The 18,457-nt window shown below is 49.5% G+C and overlaps 9 protein-coding genes across 9 annotated transcripts; 5 read left to right on the top strand and 4 right to left on the bottom strand.

The window, feature by feature from the left end:
• The first annotated feature begins 14 nt into the window (after nt 1-14).
• On the top strand, nt 15-1,867 carry AFUA_4G06350 (RNA-binding protein). Its single transcript, XM_747096.2, has 3 exons — nt 15-160; nt 219-888; nt 957-1,867. The coding sequence occupies exons 1-3, from the start codon at nt 31-33 to the stop codon at nt 1,684-1,686; spliced, it is 1,530 nt and encodes a 509-aa protein (XP_752189.1). The 5' UTR covers nt 15-30; the 3' UTR covers nt 1,687-1,867.
• Nucleotides 1,868-2,818: 951 nt separating this feature from the next.
• get1 (guided entry of tail-anchored proteins factor 1) lies at nt 2,819-3,611 on the bottom strand (the record flags this gene model as incomplete). Its single annotated transcript, XM_747097.1, has 3 exons — nt 2,819-3,147; nt 3,239-3,425; nt 3,525-3,611. 3 exons carry the CDS (start codon nt 3,609-3,611, stop codon nt 2,819-2,821), a joined length of 603 nt encoding a protein of 200 aa, XP_752190.1.
• A 386-nt stretch (nt 3,612-3,997) lies between these two features.
• On the top strand, nt 3,998-5,149 carry AFUA_4G06330 (uncharacterized protein; the record flags this gene model as incomplete). The annotated part of the gene is made up of 1 exon (XM_747098.1): nt 3,998-5,149. The coding sequence occupies one exon, from the start codon at nt 3,998-4,000 to the stop codon at nt 5,147-5,149; it is 1,152 nt and encodes a 383-aa protein (XP_752191.1).
• Nucleotides 5,150-5,658: 509 nt separating this feature from the next.
• AFUA_4G06320 (4F5 domain protein) lies at nt 5,659-6,041 on the bottom strand (the record flags this gene model as incomplete). Its single annotated transcript, XM_747099.1, has 3 exons — nt 5,659-5,708; nt 5,784-5,868; nt 5,979-6,041. 3 exons carry the CDS (start codon nt 6,039-6,041, stop codon nt 5,659-5,661), a joined length of 198 nt encoding a protein of 65 aa, XP_752192.1.
• A 1,885-nt stretch (nt 6,042-7,926) lies between these two features.
• Nucleotides 7,927-8,477, top strand: AFUA_4G06310 (uncharacterized protein; the record flags this gene model as incomplete). The annotated part of the gene is made up of 2 exons (XM_747100.2): nt 7,927-8,160; nt 8,221-8,477. Exons 1-2 carry the CDS (start codon nt 7,974-7,976, stop codon nt 8,475-8,477), a joined length of 444 nt encoding a protein of 147 aa, XP_752193.1. The 5' UTR covers nt 7,927-7,973.
• Nucleotides 8,478-9,061: 584 nt separating this feature from the next.
• AFUA_4G06300 (uncharacterized protein) lies at nt 9,062-10,820 on the top strand. The gene is made up of 2 exons (XM_747101.2): nt 9,062-9,253; nt 9,309-10,820. Exons 1-2 carry the CDS (start codon nt 9,216-9,218, stop codon nt 10,426-10,428), a joined length of 1,158 nt encoding a protein of 385 aa, XP_752194.2. The 5' UTR covers nt 9,062-9,215; the 3' UTR covers nt 10,429-10,820.
• Nucleotides 10,821-10,836: 16 nt separating this feature from the next.
• AFUA_4G06290 (uncharacterized protein) lies at nt 10,837-13,538 on the top strand. The gene is made up of 5 exons (XM_077804567.1): nt 10,837-11,450; nt 11,557-11,764; nt 11,937-12,247; nt 12,310-12,597; nt 12,660-13,538. Exons 2-5 carry the CDS (start codon nt 11,641-11,643, stop codon nt 13,266-13,268), a joined length of 1,332 nt encoding a protein of 443 aa, XP_077660713.1. The 5' UTR covers nt 10,837-11,450; nt 11,557-11,640; the 3' UTR covers nt 13,269-13,538.
• A 66-nt stretch (nt 13,539-13,604) lies between these two features.
• AFUA_4G06275 (uncharacterized protein) lies at nt 13,605-16,545 on the bottom strand. The gene is made up of 4 exons (XM_077804566.1): nt 15,595-16,545; nt 15,188-15,474; nt 15,012-15,136; nt 13,605-14,956 (listed from the first exon to the last, which is right to left on the bottom strand). Exons 1-4 carry the CDS (start codon nt 16,259-16,261, stop codon nt 14,080-14,082), a joined length of 1,956 nt encoding a protein of 651 aa, XP_077660712.1. The 5' UTR covers nt 16,262-16,545; the 3' UTR covers nt 13,605-14,079.
• Nucleotides 16,546-16,548: 3 nt separating this feature from the next.
• Nucleotides 16,549-18,360, bottom strand: AFUA_4G06260 (DNA repair protein RAD10). The gene has a single exon (XM_747105.2). It carries the CDS (start codon nt 18,318-18,320, stop codon nt 17,295-17,297), a length of 1,026 nt encoding a protein of 341 aa, XP_752198.1. The 5' UTR covers nt 18,321-18,360; the 3' UTR covers nt 16,549-17,294.
• Nucleotides 18,361-18,457: the final 97 nt, after the last annotated feature.

The raw sequence follows: 18,457 nt of genomic DNA, 5'->3' as shown, positions 1-18,457 counted from the left end.
CGCTTGGCGGTCGACCCGTCAGAGGAAAAAATGGGAGACCAAAAAAAAAGTTTCCCGCACCTTGTTTTTGGTAAGGGCCTGATTGCGGTGCTTCAACCTAGCATACAACACACAACAACCAGAAATATGGCGCCTGATAAAAAGGACAAAAAGCGCAAGGGTAGGTCCATTTTCTAACATAGTTTTCAGCCATTTTACTGTCTTCTAACACCATACAGCTGCCACCACAGTAACCGCAGACTCGCCCGCAAAGAAGACCAAAAAGGTCGAGGCCAAGCCGAGCGAAGCCCCCAAAGAAACCCCCAAGTCTATACTGAAGAAGAACAAGAAGGATGGCCCTGCTACAGAGCAAAATTCCACTTCCAAAGTGAAGGTCAATGGCGAGCCGACAAGACAGGTCAAGCCTCGCAAGCGTGCGGCGGATTTCCTCAGCGACGACGAGAGTGAGCCGGAAGTTGTTGCATCCGAACCCAAGGCCGATACCGAGGAGAAGAAGCAGCCCAGTAAGAAGAAGTCGAAGAAGGAGGACGGCACTCCTGCGCCCGCTACAAAAGCCAAGACAAGCGCTACTGCTGCGAAGCCCAAGGCGACCAAGGCGAAGAAGCCTGAGCCGGTCGTCGAAGAGTCGGACGATGAGGATAACCAGCAGGTCCCTGTTGTCTCCGATGATAGCTCTGAAGACGAAGAAGATGATACACTAGACGATCAGACCGCCGCTTTGATCAAGGGTTTCGAGAGCAGCGGCGACGAGGACGAATCCGGGGACGAAGGATTTGATCCTGACCAGCCAGTTCCCAAGATCCCCGATTCCAAGAAGGCCAAGCGCAAGATCTTGAAGAAGCAAAAGAAGCACGATGAGCCCGAAGTTCCCGGAACGGTTTATGTTGGGTAAGTTCAGTAATCCTCTTTGCCTCGTTGTTCTGCCGTGATAAGGTCTTACCATCTCCTTTCTACAGACGTATCCCCCACGGTTTCTACGAACATCAGATGCGCGCTTACTTTTCCCAATTCGGCGACATTACTCGCCTGCGTCTCTCCCGTAACCGCATCACCGGTCGCTCAAAGCACTACGCTTTCGTAGAGTTCGCCTCGAGCACTGTTGCCAAGATTGTCGCGGAGACTATGGACAACTACCTGATGTATGGCCATATCCTGAAATGCAAATACGTTCCCTCCGATCAACTGCACCCAGAGGTCTGGAAGGGTGCCAACAGACGATTCAAGCGCACCCCGTGGAACCGCATCGAGAAGAAGAGGCTGGAAAAGGGCAAGACGAGGGAACAATGGTCGGAGCGCATTGAGCGGGAACAGAAGAGACGTCTTGCAAAGGCCGAGAAGCTGAAGGCTCTGGGTTATGAGTATGAGCTTCCCCAGCTGAAGAGCGTCGACGAAGTTCCTGTCCAAGAAGAGACCAAGGCGATTGAAGCTGCCGATACGACTGCCGATGAGCCCAAGAAGGCTATCGAGGCACCCTCGGCGCAGGAGTCCAAGGAGGAGACTACCGTGGACGAGACTCCTAAGAAGTTGAAGAAGGAGAAGAAGGCAAGCCAATCGACTCCTAAGCAGGGGACGCCCAAGCAGGATGGCGAAAAGGCGTCAACGAAAAAGGGAGTGAATGGAGCTGCCGCTTCACCGGCTACAAAGGCTGGGACCAAGGACAAGAAGGCTAAGAAGGTGAAGGCGTAGGGCTATTTTTTCGTATTCTCTGTATCTTGTTAGCACAAAAGGGTCTGCTATTGTTTGGGATAAATTGTTGAATGTATATGTCGGTGACAAGAATTGCTGTAACCGCTCTAGCCTGCTCAGCATCAAGTAGATTCTCATGAGACTTAATCACTCACATAGCCATCATGTTAAATATACCCAATTTTGTCTTGTTTCTAATCCCTGCTATCGATGTGCACTGCAAAGCTATCTTAAAGGTATGGAATCTCTGAAACGTGATATACCTAACCAACACAAACGTGATTGGTGGACATTGAGTAATATCACGTGGTTCGCTAATACTCAAACTGGCTAGCCTCTACCAGCGGGTCAACCAAGCATTAAAAACCAAAACTTTTTCCCGTCTACTTTGTTTCTTCTTTCCTCAACTCCTCGCTCAAAGGATCGCATTCAAAGCTCACACACAGAGTACCTACCGGGTATTCTCATTCCTCTGCCAGGAGGAACCTAGCTTTGGGAGAAAGTCCCCGGACACCCTGCCCGATCCTCGGATCCGTGGCAGGCAATGCGGAAACGCGCCGCCATAGAAGCAATTTGATAGCGGCTAACTGCCCTACTCCCTCCCGGCGCCCGTGCCTATATCTGACGCTGTTCGCGGTGGAAACAATGATGGTATAGCGGGGTGTCGGAGAGGGGTTGTTTCATTGGGTTGCCTTTCGTCGTGTTTGGATAGTCATGCGATTGCCCTGATCCTCCTTTGGAGGCTTTTGGGTAACTCAATGGGGCTCATTCTTGAGGCGAGGAGTTCATCGCTCTTTACTTTTGAGTCTGTAGCTTATTGCAAAGCGGTGGCTGGATCTATGGTCACAGAAGCCCTGTCGAAGGGGCCGGACTCGTTTTTCCTTTCTTTTTATGTTTGTCTTTTCGTCGACATGCACATTGCGTTCGTATGATGATATACCAATCATAGAGTCAAGCCCTGATACTCCTGCTACGGCATGGGTTGTGACGATAAACGATTGTTTTCATATCTGACGAACAATGTTCCCTCTTATATGCTTTTTATAGAACAAAACAATCGAATTAATCAATGTCGTCTTAGTCTACGTTTTCCATAATGCGTAATATATAATACGGCAAACAGTCATTCTAATCATTGCGCCTTTTGGGCCTTTGCTGTCGAAGCAGGGCTTGCGCTCCGACTTCTCAACTGCAGCAACATGGAGGTAACAATCTCTGCCATGACGGCAATCGCTGTCGCGCAGACACTGTTCCAAACTTGGACGCTCACCGATCCACGAGGCGCTCGAGGGAATGACAGTACCCATTCAACGTAGAAGGGAAACCAGCCTGCTGGAAGCGCAAAGACAGGAGTCTTGGAGTAGTAAAACTGCAGAAAGATCTTAAGACCGTTGGTGCTGAGCCACCGAGCGATCTTGACACTCCAGTCGAACGAGGTTTTCTGTGCCGTGAGTTTCTTGTCTGTTTTAGAAGCGATCAATCAGCTGGATTTGAACCTCGACAATGTGAAGTAAGAAGCATAGTATTTCAGTGCATAGAGCAGGATACGAACTCATTGCCTCATATTCATCCATAGCTTTGTCATGCTTCCTCCTCAACTTAGCCCACTTTGCAAACTCATCTTGCGAGCTGGTGTTGTTCATCTCGCGCTTGAGCTGGACGACTTCGCGCTTCAGTCGGCTCTGCTGGCGTGCATTCCTCGATGTCGATGTAGGGAGCTTGAGGTAGAGAATCCATAGCTGTAAAAACATGTCATTTAGAATGGTTGAACGCTCGGTCTGGGGCCGTGGCAAACTAGCTGCGGTGCTATGCCGGTAGGGGACTAAGCAGGAACATACCAGAGTATCAATGGTAGTTGCTCCGACAGTATTCACCAAGTAAATGGCGACGTGGACAAAGAATATCGTCAGAATGAGCGATAGCATCTTGTTGCGTATGGTATATGGCCGTCGGAAGGGTAAGATTTATCGGGGGTTCGCAATAAGGTATCGAGGTGGGAGTTATAGAGCCACGATCCAACTTGCAGGGACTATGCTGTGCAAGTTTCTAAAGATGTGACACCAGCTTGGGTTCCGTAGGAGGTGAACACGATTTTAGAATCGCATTTGTGAGGCTTGAAGGGGGGGGACTTGTGATCGAAATGACGTTGTCAAGGTGGCCTCGATCTGTGCGTTCCGCCCATTGGCGGTACCACTAAACAAACGATAACAATCAATCGCCTGGCACTATTGCCATGCTATACAACACGATGGAGAGACGGAATTTCTGAGATTTACACTGCCAATGTGGTCCAGATAACAGGGACACCCAAATGTCTACTACAGAAGATGCGTACCAAGAAATTTCTCGGATTTTCAGAAGCAGAGACACTCGCATTCTTGAAATTGAGATTCTGCCACCGCAGGTTGGCCCACTCCTTCAAGATGGGTGTTCGATAGGCATCACCAAGAAATATTTGGAACAGGCCTTTGTGACTGCCAGATGTATCTTCTTCAAGCATTTGGGCTCTATGGCCGACCTTGATGCTCCGGGAATGAAGTGCCCAGATGCTATTACAAAAGATGAAGTTTCGATTGCATCTCAAATCATCCTGCTTTTTGACTGTGAACATATCACCGCATGCAACTGGCGGAAAAGACGACTTGATGCCTTGATCAAGGGCCAGGATCTTCACAGTACGGAAGAAGCTGGTCTCGAGAGCCTGGTCCACGCCCTGAAAACAGAACTCTCTCTCATGACGACCTATCTATGTTCTCCTCTACATCGGCACACCAAGTCTCCAACACTATGGCAACACCGTCTATGGATCTTGAACCAGATGGATAAACTCCGGCGGCCAGGCCCAACAGTTCAACTACCACAAACTGCCGTTCTGCAGCGACAAGAGCCCAGTCAAAGTATGCTTGATACGACGGCAGAGTTTCGGGAAATGTTCCAGGCCGAGTTTGCCGTTGTACTTCGCTCAGGGGAGCTCCATCCCAAAAATTACTATGCTTTTAACTATATGCGCCGGCTTCATGTGGCCTTGACTGACACACTGAACGAAAGCGAGGACAGGGCGGAGAGCTCCGCCCAATTGGCTTTACTCATCACCGAAAAGGCTTTGGATTGGTGTCTCGCCCATCCAGCGGATATATCCGGCTGGATGTTTCTGCTCTATTTGCTGGAAACTATTTCGTACAGAGAAACACTACTGGCTATCATAAACAAAGCTGTCAAGTTTGGAGTGCACGTCCGCTGGGAAGGCGAGAGTCTTTGGACGTTTGTGCACCTGGCTACTACGAGATTTGATGTGGTGGAAACTGTTTGGTGTCAGCTATGTGGACTGGAGGAGGCAACACAAACTCGTCTCGTCGCAGTGGATACGCTGGCTCACACTGCCAAAAGCGAGTCCAAAGAATCGTGGAGGACATGGATGGCCAGGGCAAAGGCATGTTGGTCGAGCGGCGAACTGGCAGCATAACAGCACAACTGTAACTGTTGATCGAGGCTCGAACCTGGTCATGTCTGGTAGCAAACGAGTAGTTAGTTTGGTCCCTTGTCGTCATAGACCTCATGTCCTCCTAGAAGAATGATCCAGTGTATCGGTTGAATTTACAACGTAGACTGAACGCCATATGCTGAAAGAAACGCCTCGCTAATTGTAAAAATGCTCTAGTAAACGAGTAAAACGCGCCAACGACTCCAAAATACCCCATCAACACACGGAACGGCAAACCGATGGGCTTATAGCCAACCTCCGTCCCTCTGACAGAATATGATATAGTCACCGCGTTCATCCAGGGTAGCAATCCATGCAACAGACTTGACCAGGTAGCCAAGGTCTAAGGGTTCTATGAGGTTGGGGAAGTGATATTATGCACCGAACCGGAGCATGACGGCCAAAGGGATGAAGATAATGATGGGACAGCAGCGCGGCTGAGATCGGGATTGCTGGTGAAAAAGGCTGCTGACCAACTCCGTAATGGGCCGTCACTTCTTTTTCCTTGCTGCTGCTGCTTCGGCTGCCTTTCTCGCGTCAGCTGTAGTTAAAGGCGAAATGCGTTAGCACATCCAAGCCCTAATGCAACAGACGTAACACTTCTGGGCGCGCTTACCCGCTGCCTGTTTTGCGCGCATAATTGCAGCGTTGTTTTCCTTTGCGCGCTGGAACTCGCTGCCACTCAAGGTATTTGCAGTTTTCTATAGACATGAGAGGTATATTAGCAGCTGTGTTCTATGTCCAATGAGGATTTGTAAATTGACATCTTGCTTTGAGACCTGCTGGACGGTTGCGGGGGACGAAAACTGACCTGCTTGGCCTTGGCCTTGAGAGCCTTCTCACGGTCTCTATCTCTCTGGTTTCCGCGGGTCATTTTGACTACTGGAGTGCTCTGAGTTGCCCTTGCAAACAGAAATGGAGAGGAGCAATATTTTGTATATCGAGCTCCAAACTTGGCATGGAATCAAGGTAAGAAGAGAGCAAAGATCTAGGCCGTTAAGGGAAGTTTCTGTCTGTATCCATGACTTTCCTTTTATAGTCCGCCGAGACCCCAGATCCCAGCTTTTCCATTATTTGCCCGATACCACAACATCAGGGGAATCAGATTGATACAGCTCATAATAAATGGCATAATTTGCATCTATTGCCCGTGGAAATGTGTTAGTCACAAGCAATAAAAGCGATGGTCTTCTGTGGACTATTGCAAGGTGACAAGATAATCATTTCGACCAACGCAGTATCAGCATATCAACACAGAAACGCCAATACCACAGATTCGAAGCAACATCTTTGAAACAAAGGAGAGAGGCGGTTGATAATCCAGGCTGATATTGAAATCGAGCTCTTCTATGATGGAACATGCCATGTACAACTCATTACTTCATTCATTACTCCTATGCCAACTCTACCAGAAAGAAACGTGTACTTGCTTCCGCGTCCTGTGTGGAAGCTTGAACCTCAAGGAAAGAGTCATGCTCGGGACATGATCTTGGGCTACCATGACTGTCGCACTTATCGCGCTTGCTTTCTGATTGCTAAAGAAGCGCTGGGATCTCGGCGGCTGGATCAGTTGGCTAATTGGTTGAAGGACGGCAGATGCAAATGACCGGGGGTGTATTGTGGTACTCAGTATCGTAGATGTATCCTGCGTCCATTCTACCGATGCCGATGTCATCAATTGCACAGGGAAGTAAGTCTTACGTCCGCTGGTGAGCTCTGATCTCAACCTCGCAAGATAGTACCCTTCCAAAACCTTGATGAAGAACTTGGCGTCACGAAACGATATAGTTCTCTCAGGCGCCTAAACTTGTCAAGTCGCGGACCCATAGGGCACTGATTCTTAACATACATCAAGGTCCTGCGGGTCCTTACAAGAGTAAGCGCCCGATTTGAGACTAATATCTCTTCTGGGATCCGAGGCTCGGGAGAGGATCATTGGAGATCAGTGAGGCTTATTAAATCATCGCTTGAAGCAAAAATAGTTGAACGACGGCCAATCGTCAGATGTAGCAAGGCAATAGAACGAGACGGTTGTTTCAGGCAGGTTAACAATCTCGCAGTGATAGCTACTCGCTTTGTTTTCGCAATGAGGACTTGTGACCTGAGCTTGACGCCTGAGAAAATGCAGGCTTGGGAACAGTAGCATACAAACCAAGGCTAATTCAGTTCGAGCAGGGAACGCTGTGATGGGCTGTACTTCCCAGTCGGGGCTCTGCAGAGTGGTTCTAAGGATAAACCGCACCTCGAGGAGCAGAATTATTATTGGATCAGTGTTCATCTGTCTATGTCATTTTTGAAGACAGCACCATTGTTTATGGCGTGAATAGATGGCTTGATCCTCAATGTCCATCAGTCTGTGTTTCAGATTCAGACTCAATGCCCACTGTCAGCAATCTTTGTCCTTGGACATTCACTCGGGCCTCGCTACCTATTCTGAAAGAACCGGATTTGTCTGGCGCTACAGCCCAAAGGAAAGAACCTGAATAATGCTGGTTCAATAGGGCTCTTATCTTTTGTCGCCTCATTGTTCACTCTTTTGCTCTTTCTTTAACGCTCAAACAGACCTCGCCAGTCTGCTCTTTCTCTTCTTTTCTCTCCTTCAGTCTCCGAGCCAACACGGTCCTGCTGGTCAGTTCTTGTGCCTCTACTTTCATTTCTCTATTATATTCTACTGTCTCTCGTAATATCATTTGAAAACGCATCTTAACTCGACCCGAGTCCTCAACATTCTTGCATGATCCTTTGGTAGTGACGTCTTGTCGTGCAGAACTGTGCTTTCACTTGCGATACACATACTCTGATCACGATGGCTTCATTGAAAGAGTCCTTGGCTGGTCCAGGATTTGTGATCTTGAACGCTATAAGGGTATTCAATATCATCGTCTTCCTAGACATCATCGCTGCCAGCATTGTGATGATAGTGAAGATCTCTCTTTTGAGCAGCTTTTTCTTCTTCCAAGCCGTTTCCCATGTCATGGCTGCAGGAATCAGCAGTAAGTGGTCCCCCAGCTATGGTGAAGCATGGGCATGACAGATATACTGACACTCGACAGTCTTTCTTATACTCTCAGAATTACCCTTCTTCCGCGGGTACTTCGACCGCAATTGGCCTTTGCTAGGCCAAGATTCCGGCTTCGTCACACTAGCTGTGGCAATGCTTATACTTGGAATGGGGGTCTTGGGCGATCTGAATACGCCTGCCACGAGTCAGGAATCACTTGGCCTTGCATTCTGGAGGATTGTGGTATCCGCAGGTATTCTGGCTATGGTTATGAGTGTTGTCAATCTGGTGTCGGTAAGTCGACCTTAACTTTTCATGCCTAGGAAGCGAACGCTGACATTGTTAAACCTCAAGAGTTTCATTTTCTCAGACCGCGCTGCTGGGGTCACTGCACGTCATGTACGAGTCTACGGGGCGGTAGCGCCTCAGAAAGTCGTCACACGAGCAAGTTCCCAGCGATCATTCAAGCTCGGTATAAAACGAGAGGACTCACTTCCAACATATACTCCTTCGCATTCACCAGTGAGGAGGCAGGCCTCCACACGGAGTATGACTCGGTTTCCACTGAAGATATCCCCGCCAATGAACTTGAACGATGCAGCGTCATCCAAATACTCTCGGGACTCGGCGGGTGTGACCATTCCAGACCTGTCTCATCATCCAGCCATGTACTCTTCGCAGGTCTAGGCCTTACCATCTTTTGCGATGAGAGGGGCGTTTGAACGGATTGTCGTCCCAAAGGTATATTAGCGAGGGCGTTCACTGGCAAAATTCTTTCATTACAGAGCTTGGCATTACTGGCTGCACTTCTATGATTTTATTCACACATTATCCTATGTTGTATTTCTTGTAACATTTTAATTCTCAAATTCAACTGGCCAAAATGATTCTTGCTCCTCCAGAAGGTATACAATGGACCTCTGATTGGCCAACATTAAGCGCCTCTTGGCATCAGCGATAAGATCAGGAATATGGCCATCAGCCTCATCCACTTAGCTGTCATCCATCTCAAAGGACATGTGGCAGCCAGGTTGTTGAAATAAATTGATGGGCAAGATGGTTGAACTTGGGATATCGTTCGCGACGTAAGTGTCTGAATTTCATCTGCCGTCAGTGTGTCACGATCTGACCACTTCACAGCATCAAGTCTTTATTGATCTTCTTTGCTCCCGTCATCATTCCTCGGGCCATCAACTTGTACCGCAGTCTCCGAGTTGCTGTCGCATCACGTCCCACACCTCGTCCGCTCCCTCAGGCTACCCGCCGCGCCCTCAATGTCCTCTTCTTCGCCATCCTGCTGTGTTTCCTTCTCAGCCTCCCGTTCAACCCTCATGCCCCTTCTCCAAGTATATTTACCCTGACGCGATCGCGCATCAACACCCCGACCGATGTCATTTTTAGCAGGCTGGCACGGTTCCGGCCAGATAATACCTTGAGCGAAACAGATCATTTGCTGCGATCCAAGTTTACCTCGGTGGTGGCGCGGCGGGTGTACCTGCGCTACGGGCCCGATGCGTTGACGTCCTGCGAGTATTGCTCGCTTGACAACCTGAAAACATACCTTCTCTACTATCTCCCCTTCAACACATTAATCCCTCATATCTTGCATATGGTCCTCGTGGGCTTGGTGACCTCGGCACCCTTTGCCGGCCGAGAAGCCGCCAGCTGGCGCAACAAATTTACCGTCGCGGGGTTGGCTTTGGCTGCCATCGACATCTACATTGTCTCGACATACGACCCCGTTCTGTCTGCCTCGGCTGCTGTACGAGCGGGCATGGTGCCGCCATCGAGCTTGTATCACCAAACCACCCTGCTCCGTCCGCTGGTCTTTGCGGTCTTTGACGGGATCTGCGCCCTGCTAATCTATGTAACCGCCACCAACCGATTCTTCTTCACGCCTCCCTCGCAGGCCGATCAAGTCGACCAGCTGGTCTCGACTTCGCTAACGTCATTGGCTGGAGCTAGCTCGAAATTGCATGCGGTGAGCGTGACGCGAAATGCCGTGGTCAGAGATAAGGTCTTGAAGGACCGGGATGATGCGTATTGGCGGACGGTTGTCGCGATGGGCGCTGGTAACACGGATGGCGATGCTTCAGTGGCTCCGAGCAGTATCTGGGAGGAAGAGGAAGTGGTGCGAGCCATGTCCCGGGCGATGGCGGGACAAGGAGGAGTAGATTTGGCCAAGCTGGGTGTCAGTGCGGCTGAATATGTCAATGGCGTCACGGCAGGCTTAGATGATGTTGATCCCCCGGAGAGATAATCAACTGCACCCGAGTAGTCGGTGCGCCAAGGTTTACATTTATGTTCATCGTTGGTGTACCGTATATCTCACAATCGACTACATACTCCATCGAAACTATTCGTTACTCGGATCCGTTCAATCGTTTAATACGTTTAGTATGTCTGGGGACGATCTGGTCGCATAGAGAACTCTCTGCTCAGACGACCAGGAAGCGTACATTAGCTGCAAATAGTAGTCGATGCGGGACAGCCTCTGGATAGAGGGTGTGAAGTATTCAGTTGCTGCGATTGGGGAGAAACCGTGAGATGCGGGACAGCGATGCGGAGGCCGAGAACTTTATCCAGACCAAGGCAGGTAAGGCGCCTGTAAGGGAAAGGGTCCAGGGCTTTTATTGATGGGCGGTGAGCCTGGTTGTAGATGTATTACGGAGTATACAACCTGAGTGGTGTATGATCAACATCCATGGAAGTACTCCATACCTATCGCACCTACCGGCCTTACGTGAGTGGGAGGGGTGTAGGGGTACATGATGCACAGTGGAAACGTAGTGCATAATAGCAAGACCCAAGTACGCGTCTCCAAGAGTCTCACAAAGCCCATATTGTGGGGTGCCACTGTGGATTGTCTCGATAATTCGAAACAATCCCCTCATTACCCTGTGTTTCATTGGCGTAATAAGTTACGTTCCGATGTTTCCATGAGCCCACCAACATACGTACTACGGATACCTTTACCAATGAGGTGCTCTTCTCCAAGGATACTGGGATAGTCTACCTCTAGGGTTTCAACAGACGGGGTCGACTTTTCCTTGGGTTGTTTTCACATCTCTGTCTTTCACTGTCATTGACACCAGCTCTATGAATGCACTATTTTGTTGACTCTTTTCTGTGTGTCTGCTATTGACACCAAGAAAGGACACTGTCCCTCATCAGCCGTTACCGTTTCTCTCACCTCCCCCCAACAGGTACCCGCTGCGGAACAGCGGGTCCCAGTGGCAGAAAGTCACAGAAGTTTGGTTGTTGTCAAGTAGCTATTCCAAGGTACATCTACAGCAGTTCTAGGTACTCTCTTTTCGTCCGACCAACCTACCTGCGAAACCTCTGTCAATCCTACTCATTCTCTCGGTGGCAGCGATTGACTGTTTAGAATTTTCTTCGCAGACACGGTTACTGTTGCTGCTCCTTCCGGCATCCGTGATCCCTAGATCTTCGGGATCACAAAACCGCCGTCATGGCAAAAGACGAATCCACGCGATCGCAATCCGTTTCGGAGCTTAATACTTGTGTGTCCACCAGTCACCGAACTGCTGCCAAAGACGCGACCTTTCGAGAATGGATGGACGCGAATCAAATTGGTATGCGTCTTTTCTCCAACTTGCCTTGGGTTGGAGTCCATTGATGTGCTTACATTGCTCCAATCCACTACATAACCTGGTTCTGCGCCGGAGGAACGCAGCGCATGCGCTCAGTCGTCCTTGTGATAGAGTTGGACTCGATGGCTGACCGTTGCTCTGTATGCGTATCTAGGAGTCTCATTGACTATTCTTGGCACCCTTTTGGCTGCTCATAACCTCTACCCCACCCTCCGGCCATACACGGCGCCGTTCTTCGAATTGTCGTACTACCAACCTTCCGAAGGGGTCTATGTCCAAGGATTTGACGATGTGTACTTTGTCGTCAGCTCCGCCATCACGTTCACCGCCGTCCGAGCGATTGCCATTGAATGGATCTTCAGACCAGCCGCCAGATATGCGGGATTGAAGCGGAAGGCTTCAAATCGTTTTGCCGAGCAGGCGTGGATGTGGATGTACTATGCGTTCTTCTGGACGTTTGGAATGGTTTGTCTCGCTGCATCCATCCATTGCCTCTCTGAACGGTGGAACTGACGTGTTGGATGTAGTATATCTGGACAAACTCCTATTACTGGATGGATTTCAAGGCAATTTGGGCTCAATGGCCCGCGCGGGGTATCTCTGCAAACCTGAAGTGGTATCTGCTGGCACAGCTGTCATTCTGGTTCCAGCAGATCCTGGTTATCAACATGGAAGAAAGGAGAAAAGATCACTACCAGATGTTGACTCACCACATCATCACCAGCACTCTCTTGACGTCCGCCTATATTTACGGTTTTTATAACGTTTCAAACGTGGTCCTGTGTCTGATGGACATTGTCGACCTGTTGCTGCCTGTATGCCATGAGATCTCATCTCCTCTCATCAAGAACTGGCCGAGCTGACATTAGCGCGACAGACTGCCAAGATTCTCAAGTACTTCAAGTTCGAGCTTTGCTGCAACATCACCTTCGGCCTGTTCATGGTGACCTGGTTGATTACACGTCACATTTTCTACCCACTACTCTGCTGGTCTATCTACAAGGATGTCCCTGATGCCATGGCCTACGGCTGCTACTCCGGTAGCACCGCGGAAATGATTTCAACCGATGGGTACCCGAACCGATTCCGCTACCTTTTTAACCCCTTCTTGGACATCAATGGCCCCATCTGCATGAATCGCACTGTCAAGTGGATTTTCCTTGGTTTTCTTCTGGCGTTGCAATTGCTCTCTCTCATATGGTTCGTGATGGTTGTCCGCGTGGCTGTAAATGTGCTCCGAACCGGAAATGCCGAAGACACTCGAAGCGACGGCGAAGAGGAAGAGGAAGAAGTCGAAGTCCGACCTGTGGGCAAGGACGCGCTCAACAACAACCCAGTCGGTGTGGACGGGGCGAATGCCGACTGGCGTCGAGCCTCGAGCGGCTCAGCTAGCGTGCGACCTCGCGCGCGGGGACGAATCCCACTTGGTGACCAGAGCGATCGCAAGGCCCTCCTTGGCAGGATCGGATGCGACAAGCCGACGTAGAATCTTTCTCATGTCATACCATGGATCCGCCCAGCGCTCGTGCTTCTTTTAATGTTATTATGATCTGTGCCGATGTTCCAACATCAAAATATGAACTACCTCGAACGCATTTACCAAAAAGCAAAATAAGTGGGAGAAGTGCGGAAGCAGCCCTCAATACCCAGCAGTATTCTTTTCTACATTCTCGTTAGACCTTCGATGTGTTTGATACATGGGAATCGACCGATTCGTTCTTTTTTTTTTTTTTTTTTTTTTTTTTTTTTTTTTTTTTTTTTTTTTTTTTTTTTTTTTTTTTTTTTTTTTTTTTTTTTTTTTTTTTTTTTTTTTTTCTCTTTTCCATTACGATATGCCACTGTTGACGGGGAGGTTCGGCAGAAGAATAATTGTTTATTATACCTTTCCTCTTTCATTTATGGATGATTGTCTGCCCGGGAAGGTGATCTTGTCTTTTTCTTCGATGACGTGCCGGATGAATGGATGGGTGGCCGTTGCTGCTGTGGTTCATGTTCTAGAGAGACCGTCCAATACCCACCTGATTGATGTGCCTATACAATAGACCTAGTAATGAGATGGCAATGAGCTTGGATCATTTCTTTTGTTCGAATGAGTTTTGCTTCCTAGTTACAGTAGTACAATCATGTACAGCGAAATAGATTGTCAGTACAGGAATACATGTCATCAATCATCAAGTCATCAAGTTCATCCATATGTTCGGGGTATATGAAGTTGTTTATTTTTCCGAGGATGCATCATAGAATTCAGCGACTTTTCCATGCCATTCTGGTATCCATCAAGGCACCAAGGCATGTGACTATGCCACAGTAGTTGTCTGCAGCTGAGGATACGGCGTCAGGACCGACGATGGTTGTGATCCCAGAAGTTCCACGCGCATTTCGTCCTCGTCCCAGAAATACTCGTTTGATTGACGGCGCCTCTGTTGCCGCGCGATAAACGCCTCTTCGTCAACGCTATCCGACCCCAGGGCGCATTCCTGCTGGGCGAAGATAAAGTTGATCAGGACCTGTCGGAGACGATCCCAAATGGTGCCCTGACGTTTCCACTCGAGGCGTTTGGCAATGCGTACCATGCGGGACACGACCCAGCATCTTTCGCCGGCGTCGCCTGCTTCCCCTTGCGGGTAGCCGCCGTTGTTGAGAAAGATCCAGAGGACAGATGTAATGCTCGGCTTAGTGGAGGGGCTGAGCCTTTGGACTTCCATATCCAGCCAGTCGAGGTAGCGGTCAAAATTGGTAGAGTTGCGATAGGAGTCGTAGAGTGCGACGGCCAGGAAGAACAGACAAGACATGCAGGTGTATTCATCGATGAATCGGATATCCCGGATCCCGTGATCATAATCCGGAAGCATAGTCAGAATGGAATGCAGCGGTGCTCCTGGGGTGAAGCGTCTGACGCGAGAAGCTGGACTGCTTCGGGAGACAGTACCGGGGCAGCCTAACGCAGCCTTCTCCAGCTCATGTAGACAGCGGAAAAACCGCAGAAAATCCTCACAAGCACGATTTTGATCGCATAGGCTATCGAATGATCCCACCGCTGTCTGTGTGGGGGGAATAGCGAGGTGCACATCAGGAGCAAGAAAGTCAAGACTCTCTGGAGAAGTGTCGGGTACTGTACCAGTCCATGGAAGACATGAGGTGTAAATCGCTTTGGGTGCGCAGCTTATATCTACCCTATGCAAAGTTAGCCAGACCATGGTGTTGCTATAGGATTCCGTCAGAGCATTACCAGTACAGGACCTTCTCCAAAAAAGGGCTGGAAGCCCGCATGCCTCGCATCCCGCCGCGATTCCGGACCATGGAGGCTAGTCCCATGCAGTGCATCCTTTCAATGGAAGCATCCCTTGACCATTTCTTAATTGTATGAGCAACCTGCAGAGTTCAATGCATAGGGAAAGTTATCACCTCAATAACTGCCATTGTGGCTACGGCGTATATTGTACCATCTTGCAGGCCTTGGGAGTCGGTGTGTATTCGCTCGTTTATTAATCGAAGTGCCCGCATCTTATGAGTGAGGCTTTGAACAGAGTCCGCCTTGCCTTCCACTCCAGCTCGGTGCTTTGAGGCAATAGCAAGCATCGCTTGGAATGAAAGATTGTCGTGCAGCGCAAGCTGTCGAAAAATCTCCATCATTGGGTTGTTCGCGACGGAATCGGCAAATTTATACATCATGGATGGATATGTCACAATAACTTTGCAGTGTAAGCCACCAGACAACGAGATCAAGATTGTTCTGGCAGACGCCCCTCTTGCACTGGTATCAAGATCGGCGTGATCTGTATGGGAATACGGGCTTCCAAGGAAGAACTTACAGTGTTGAATTAACTCATGGTCAGAGTGACTAACAGGGATTGGATAACAGCTAAATGGATCCTCCACGGCCCCGTGACCAGGGCTGGAACGAGGATCTGATAGTGTATAGCTAACGTTGGGGAAGGAAGGAGAGGACGGTTCTTCAGTTTTGACTTTGGATGATTTCGACGCCAAGGGCATCAGTGGCCCTGTCCAACTTACTGGGGTGCATGGCTCCCCATCTTTTACTAGAGATGACTTCTCCTCCTCTGGAGAAGTGTCTTTGACAGGGATTTCAACTGGAGAGGGTGGAATGCTGGATGATGAAGCTTCCGATAGTACCTGGCGGTTGACCCAACCACCAATTGGCAAGCGAGGCGTCTCCAGACGAGCAATGCTGTCCAAGCGCCGCTGACGCATATATTGCCGCATTGCATGGCGGCGGACCTGACGCCGTGACTCGTTATCTGTAACGAGGACAATCTCGAAGTTTTTGGACTGCGGGATCTGTGCTTGCTGAACCGACCTAGCAGATGGGTGCCTCGACGATCCTATCATATCCCCCGCATGACCACCAGGAGACCGGCGCACAGGCAGTACACCTGAAAGACTGACTCCATTTGAAATTGGCACATCCTGATAGGCCTGTCTTTCTGAGCATGAATTCATGCTATCCTCGTCTCCCATCGTCTCATGATCCGGCCTTGGTTGGGCGAGTAGGATGATAGTAGAGGCAAAGCTTATAAGCGATAGAGTGGGGAAGATCTTGTTCGGCTTGTCAGTGGAGAACACTGACTCGCTCCTCGGACACTTAAGCAACTTTCGTTACACGCTGGCTTTCATTGGGGCGTTGATCTAGACTCGCTGGTGCTATTAAGAACAGAAGTCATTTAAACTAGTTCAATGGGGAATTGCACAACCTTCCAATGTTTGGCGTCATCCTGATTTCCCTTTTTGGCTATAGTGCCCCACACACATTATCACGTGATAATTTAATCGGGGAATTGACTTAGCGATACGGACGGAGTATCTCAAAAACTACTATCCAGCGGTTTTCTGGAGCAGACTGGCTGTCTAGAGATCATTCAATCGAGTTATCATTGATGCGCGCAAGGCTTCTCCGCTGGCCACATCCAATGCCTTTTGATTAACGCTCCTTGGTTGACTGTTCTGGTCGCCGGCCATCTTCGGTTAAAAAAAAAAATGTAAACGCGATTTTTTAATCATGAAATACGAGGTGCATAGCTGCACTAAAGCTCGCTGCCTTTGGTATTGATTCTCAGTGGCTGACAGGCTTCCCAAGCCCTGGATTCCGCAACACCCTGGCGGCCCATCCCGCTGACAATAGCCTAGGGCCCAAGCCATCTGGGTTTCATGATTCGCGCATTAGAACCTGCCATTCGTGTTCAAGAACAGATGCTTTCTCTAGCATGCGCTGCTGACAGAGAGCTATGAGAAAATGGGTTGAAAGTAAACGCATTGTACCGGTGGAGTGAGCTTCGCTTTTCAGACTGAGAGCGCTGTACGCTGAGTTGGCCAGCCTGTCAGCAGTTCACCTGTGTTCTCCTGTAAGGCAGACTGCACACCGTAACTTTCAGAGACTGTGCCGCTAGCATCCGCGCGGGACAGATTGGAAGCCTGCTGTCTCCTAGATCAAGCTATATGGCGAAGCCGTCCATGATATCACGATTGACAATCAGAGTATTCATCAATCAACTATTCAACCTCCGTTTTCCCGAAGTCTCGCAAGGGCTGCGCTAATGCCTTCACTCATTTCCTCTTGATTGGATTGCCGTGGAGTGTCGACTTCTGGGGCTCCTTTTTTCGCATCCACCCCACTCCTCTGTCCCGCTTCCGAAAGGTACAAGGCTGCTTCATCTTCGTCAGCCGTATTTGAGGGCCCTGTCTGGCTCACAATGCCGAGGCCTGAAGGATTTTGGTCATGCTCAATGTTCCTCTCAGGTGCCTTCGCTTTCTTCGCATTTTCCACCCGAAAGTCTTCCCTTACTGCATTGGTCCATTGACGTACTTTCTTTTCGCCCCAGCCGGGCACGGCACTGATCTGTTCCGGCTGGGCGTTGATAGCGTTTTGTAGACTCCCGAACGTGGATATCAGACTCGCTGCATCAGATTTGTTGATACTTCTAGGAGTTGTAACAAACTCCACCAGAGACTCCTTGTAAGACTGGGCTTGCTGGGTGCGGATCGCGGTCGGTTGAGCGTTTTCGGACGACTTATATAGTTCGAGATAGTGAGCTGCTTCCGGAGCCGACCAGCAGAGCATCAGAGTGTAATTATTGATGATCGAGGTCTTTGAGAGTTCCTTCAAACTATCTTCGTGATTTTCGATATCGACCATTACCAAAATAATCCGGAGCATGTATTTCCCCCCAAGAGCCTTTATCCGAGAGTATATGTATTCAGGGTGTAACCGGTGGTATTTCAACGATAAGAACAGCGCACATGTGGTCGCTCCAACGACATAGTCGGCGGGTATATCTGCATACTCCCAGGGCAACAATTTGATGTGGTTCAGTATTGGATTGCCCTTTTGCCTGGTCGAAACAAGAATCGCGGAGGGACCGGTTCGGTTGGCAAGTGCCTGTGGTTTTGGTTGTTGAACCTTGGGGGCCGTGGATTGAGCAGTAGCTGAATTCGGAGTGCCCCCTGCAGCCCGAGGGGTGGCGCTCCTTTCAGGAAGGCCATGGTCTGGATCAGCGTTATTAGTATCGATGTCCTTAGCCATTTTTGCACAATCCTCAAGACTTCGATAGTGCTGTTATCGGTTCGGTTCGGTCTATCTAATCGCAGCAGCTAAAGTTTAGGCCAGCTGTGCTCACCGCCCGGACCCACTTTCTGCTAGGAACATTGGCGCTGGGATTT

The sequence above is a fragment of the Aspergillus fumigatus genome, chromosome 4 (genome assembly GCF_000002655.1).
Source record: "Aspergillus fumigatus Af293 chromosome 4, whole genome shotgun sequence".
NCBI lineage: Eukaryota > Fungi > Ascomycota > Eurotiomycetes > Eurotiales > Aspergillaceae > Aspergillus > Aspergillus fumigatus.
The sequence above is the reverse complement of the archived record's forward strand: the minus strand, read 5'-3'. Positions and strand labels throughout refer to the sequence as shown.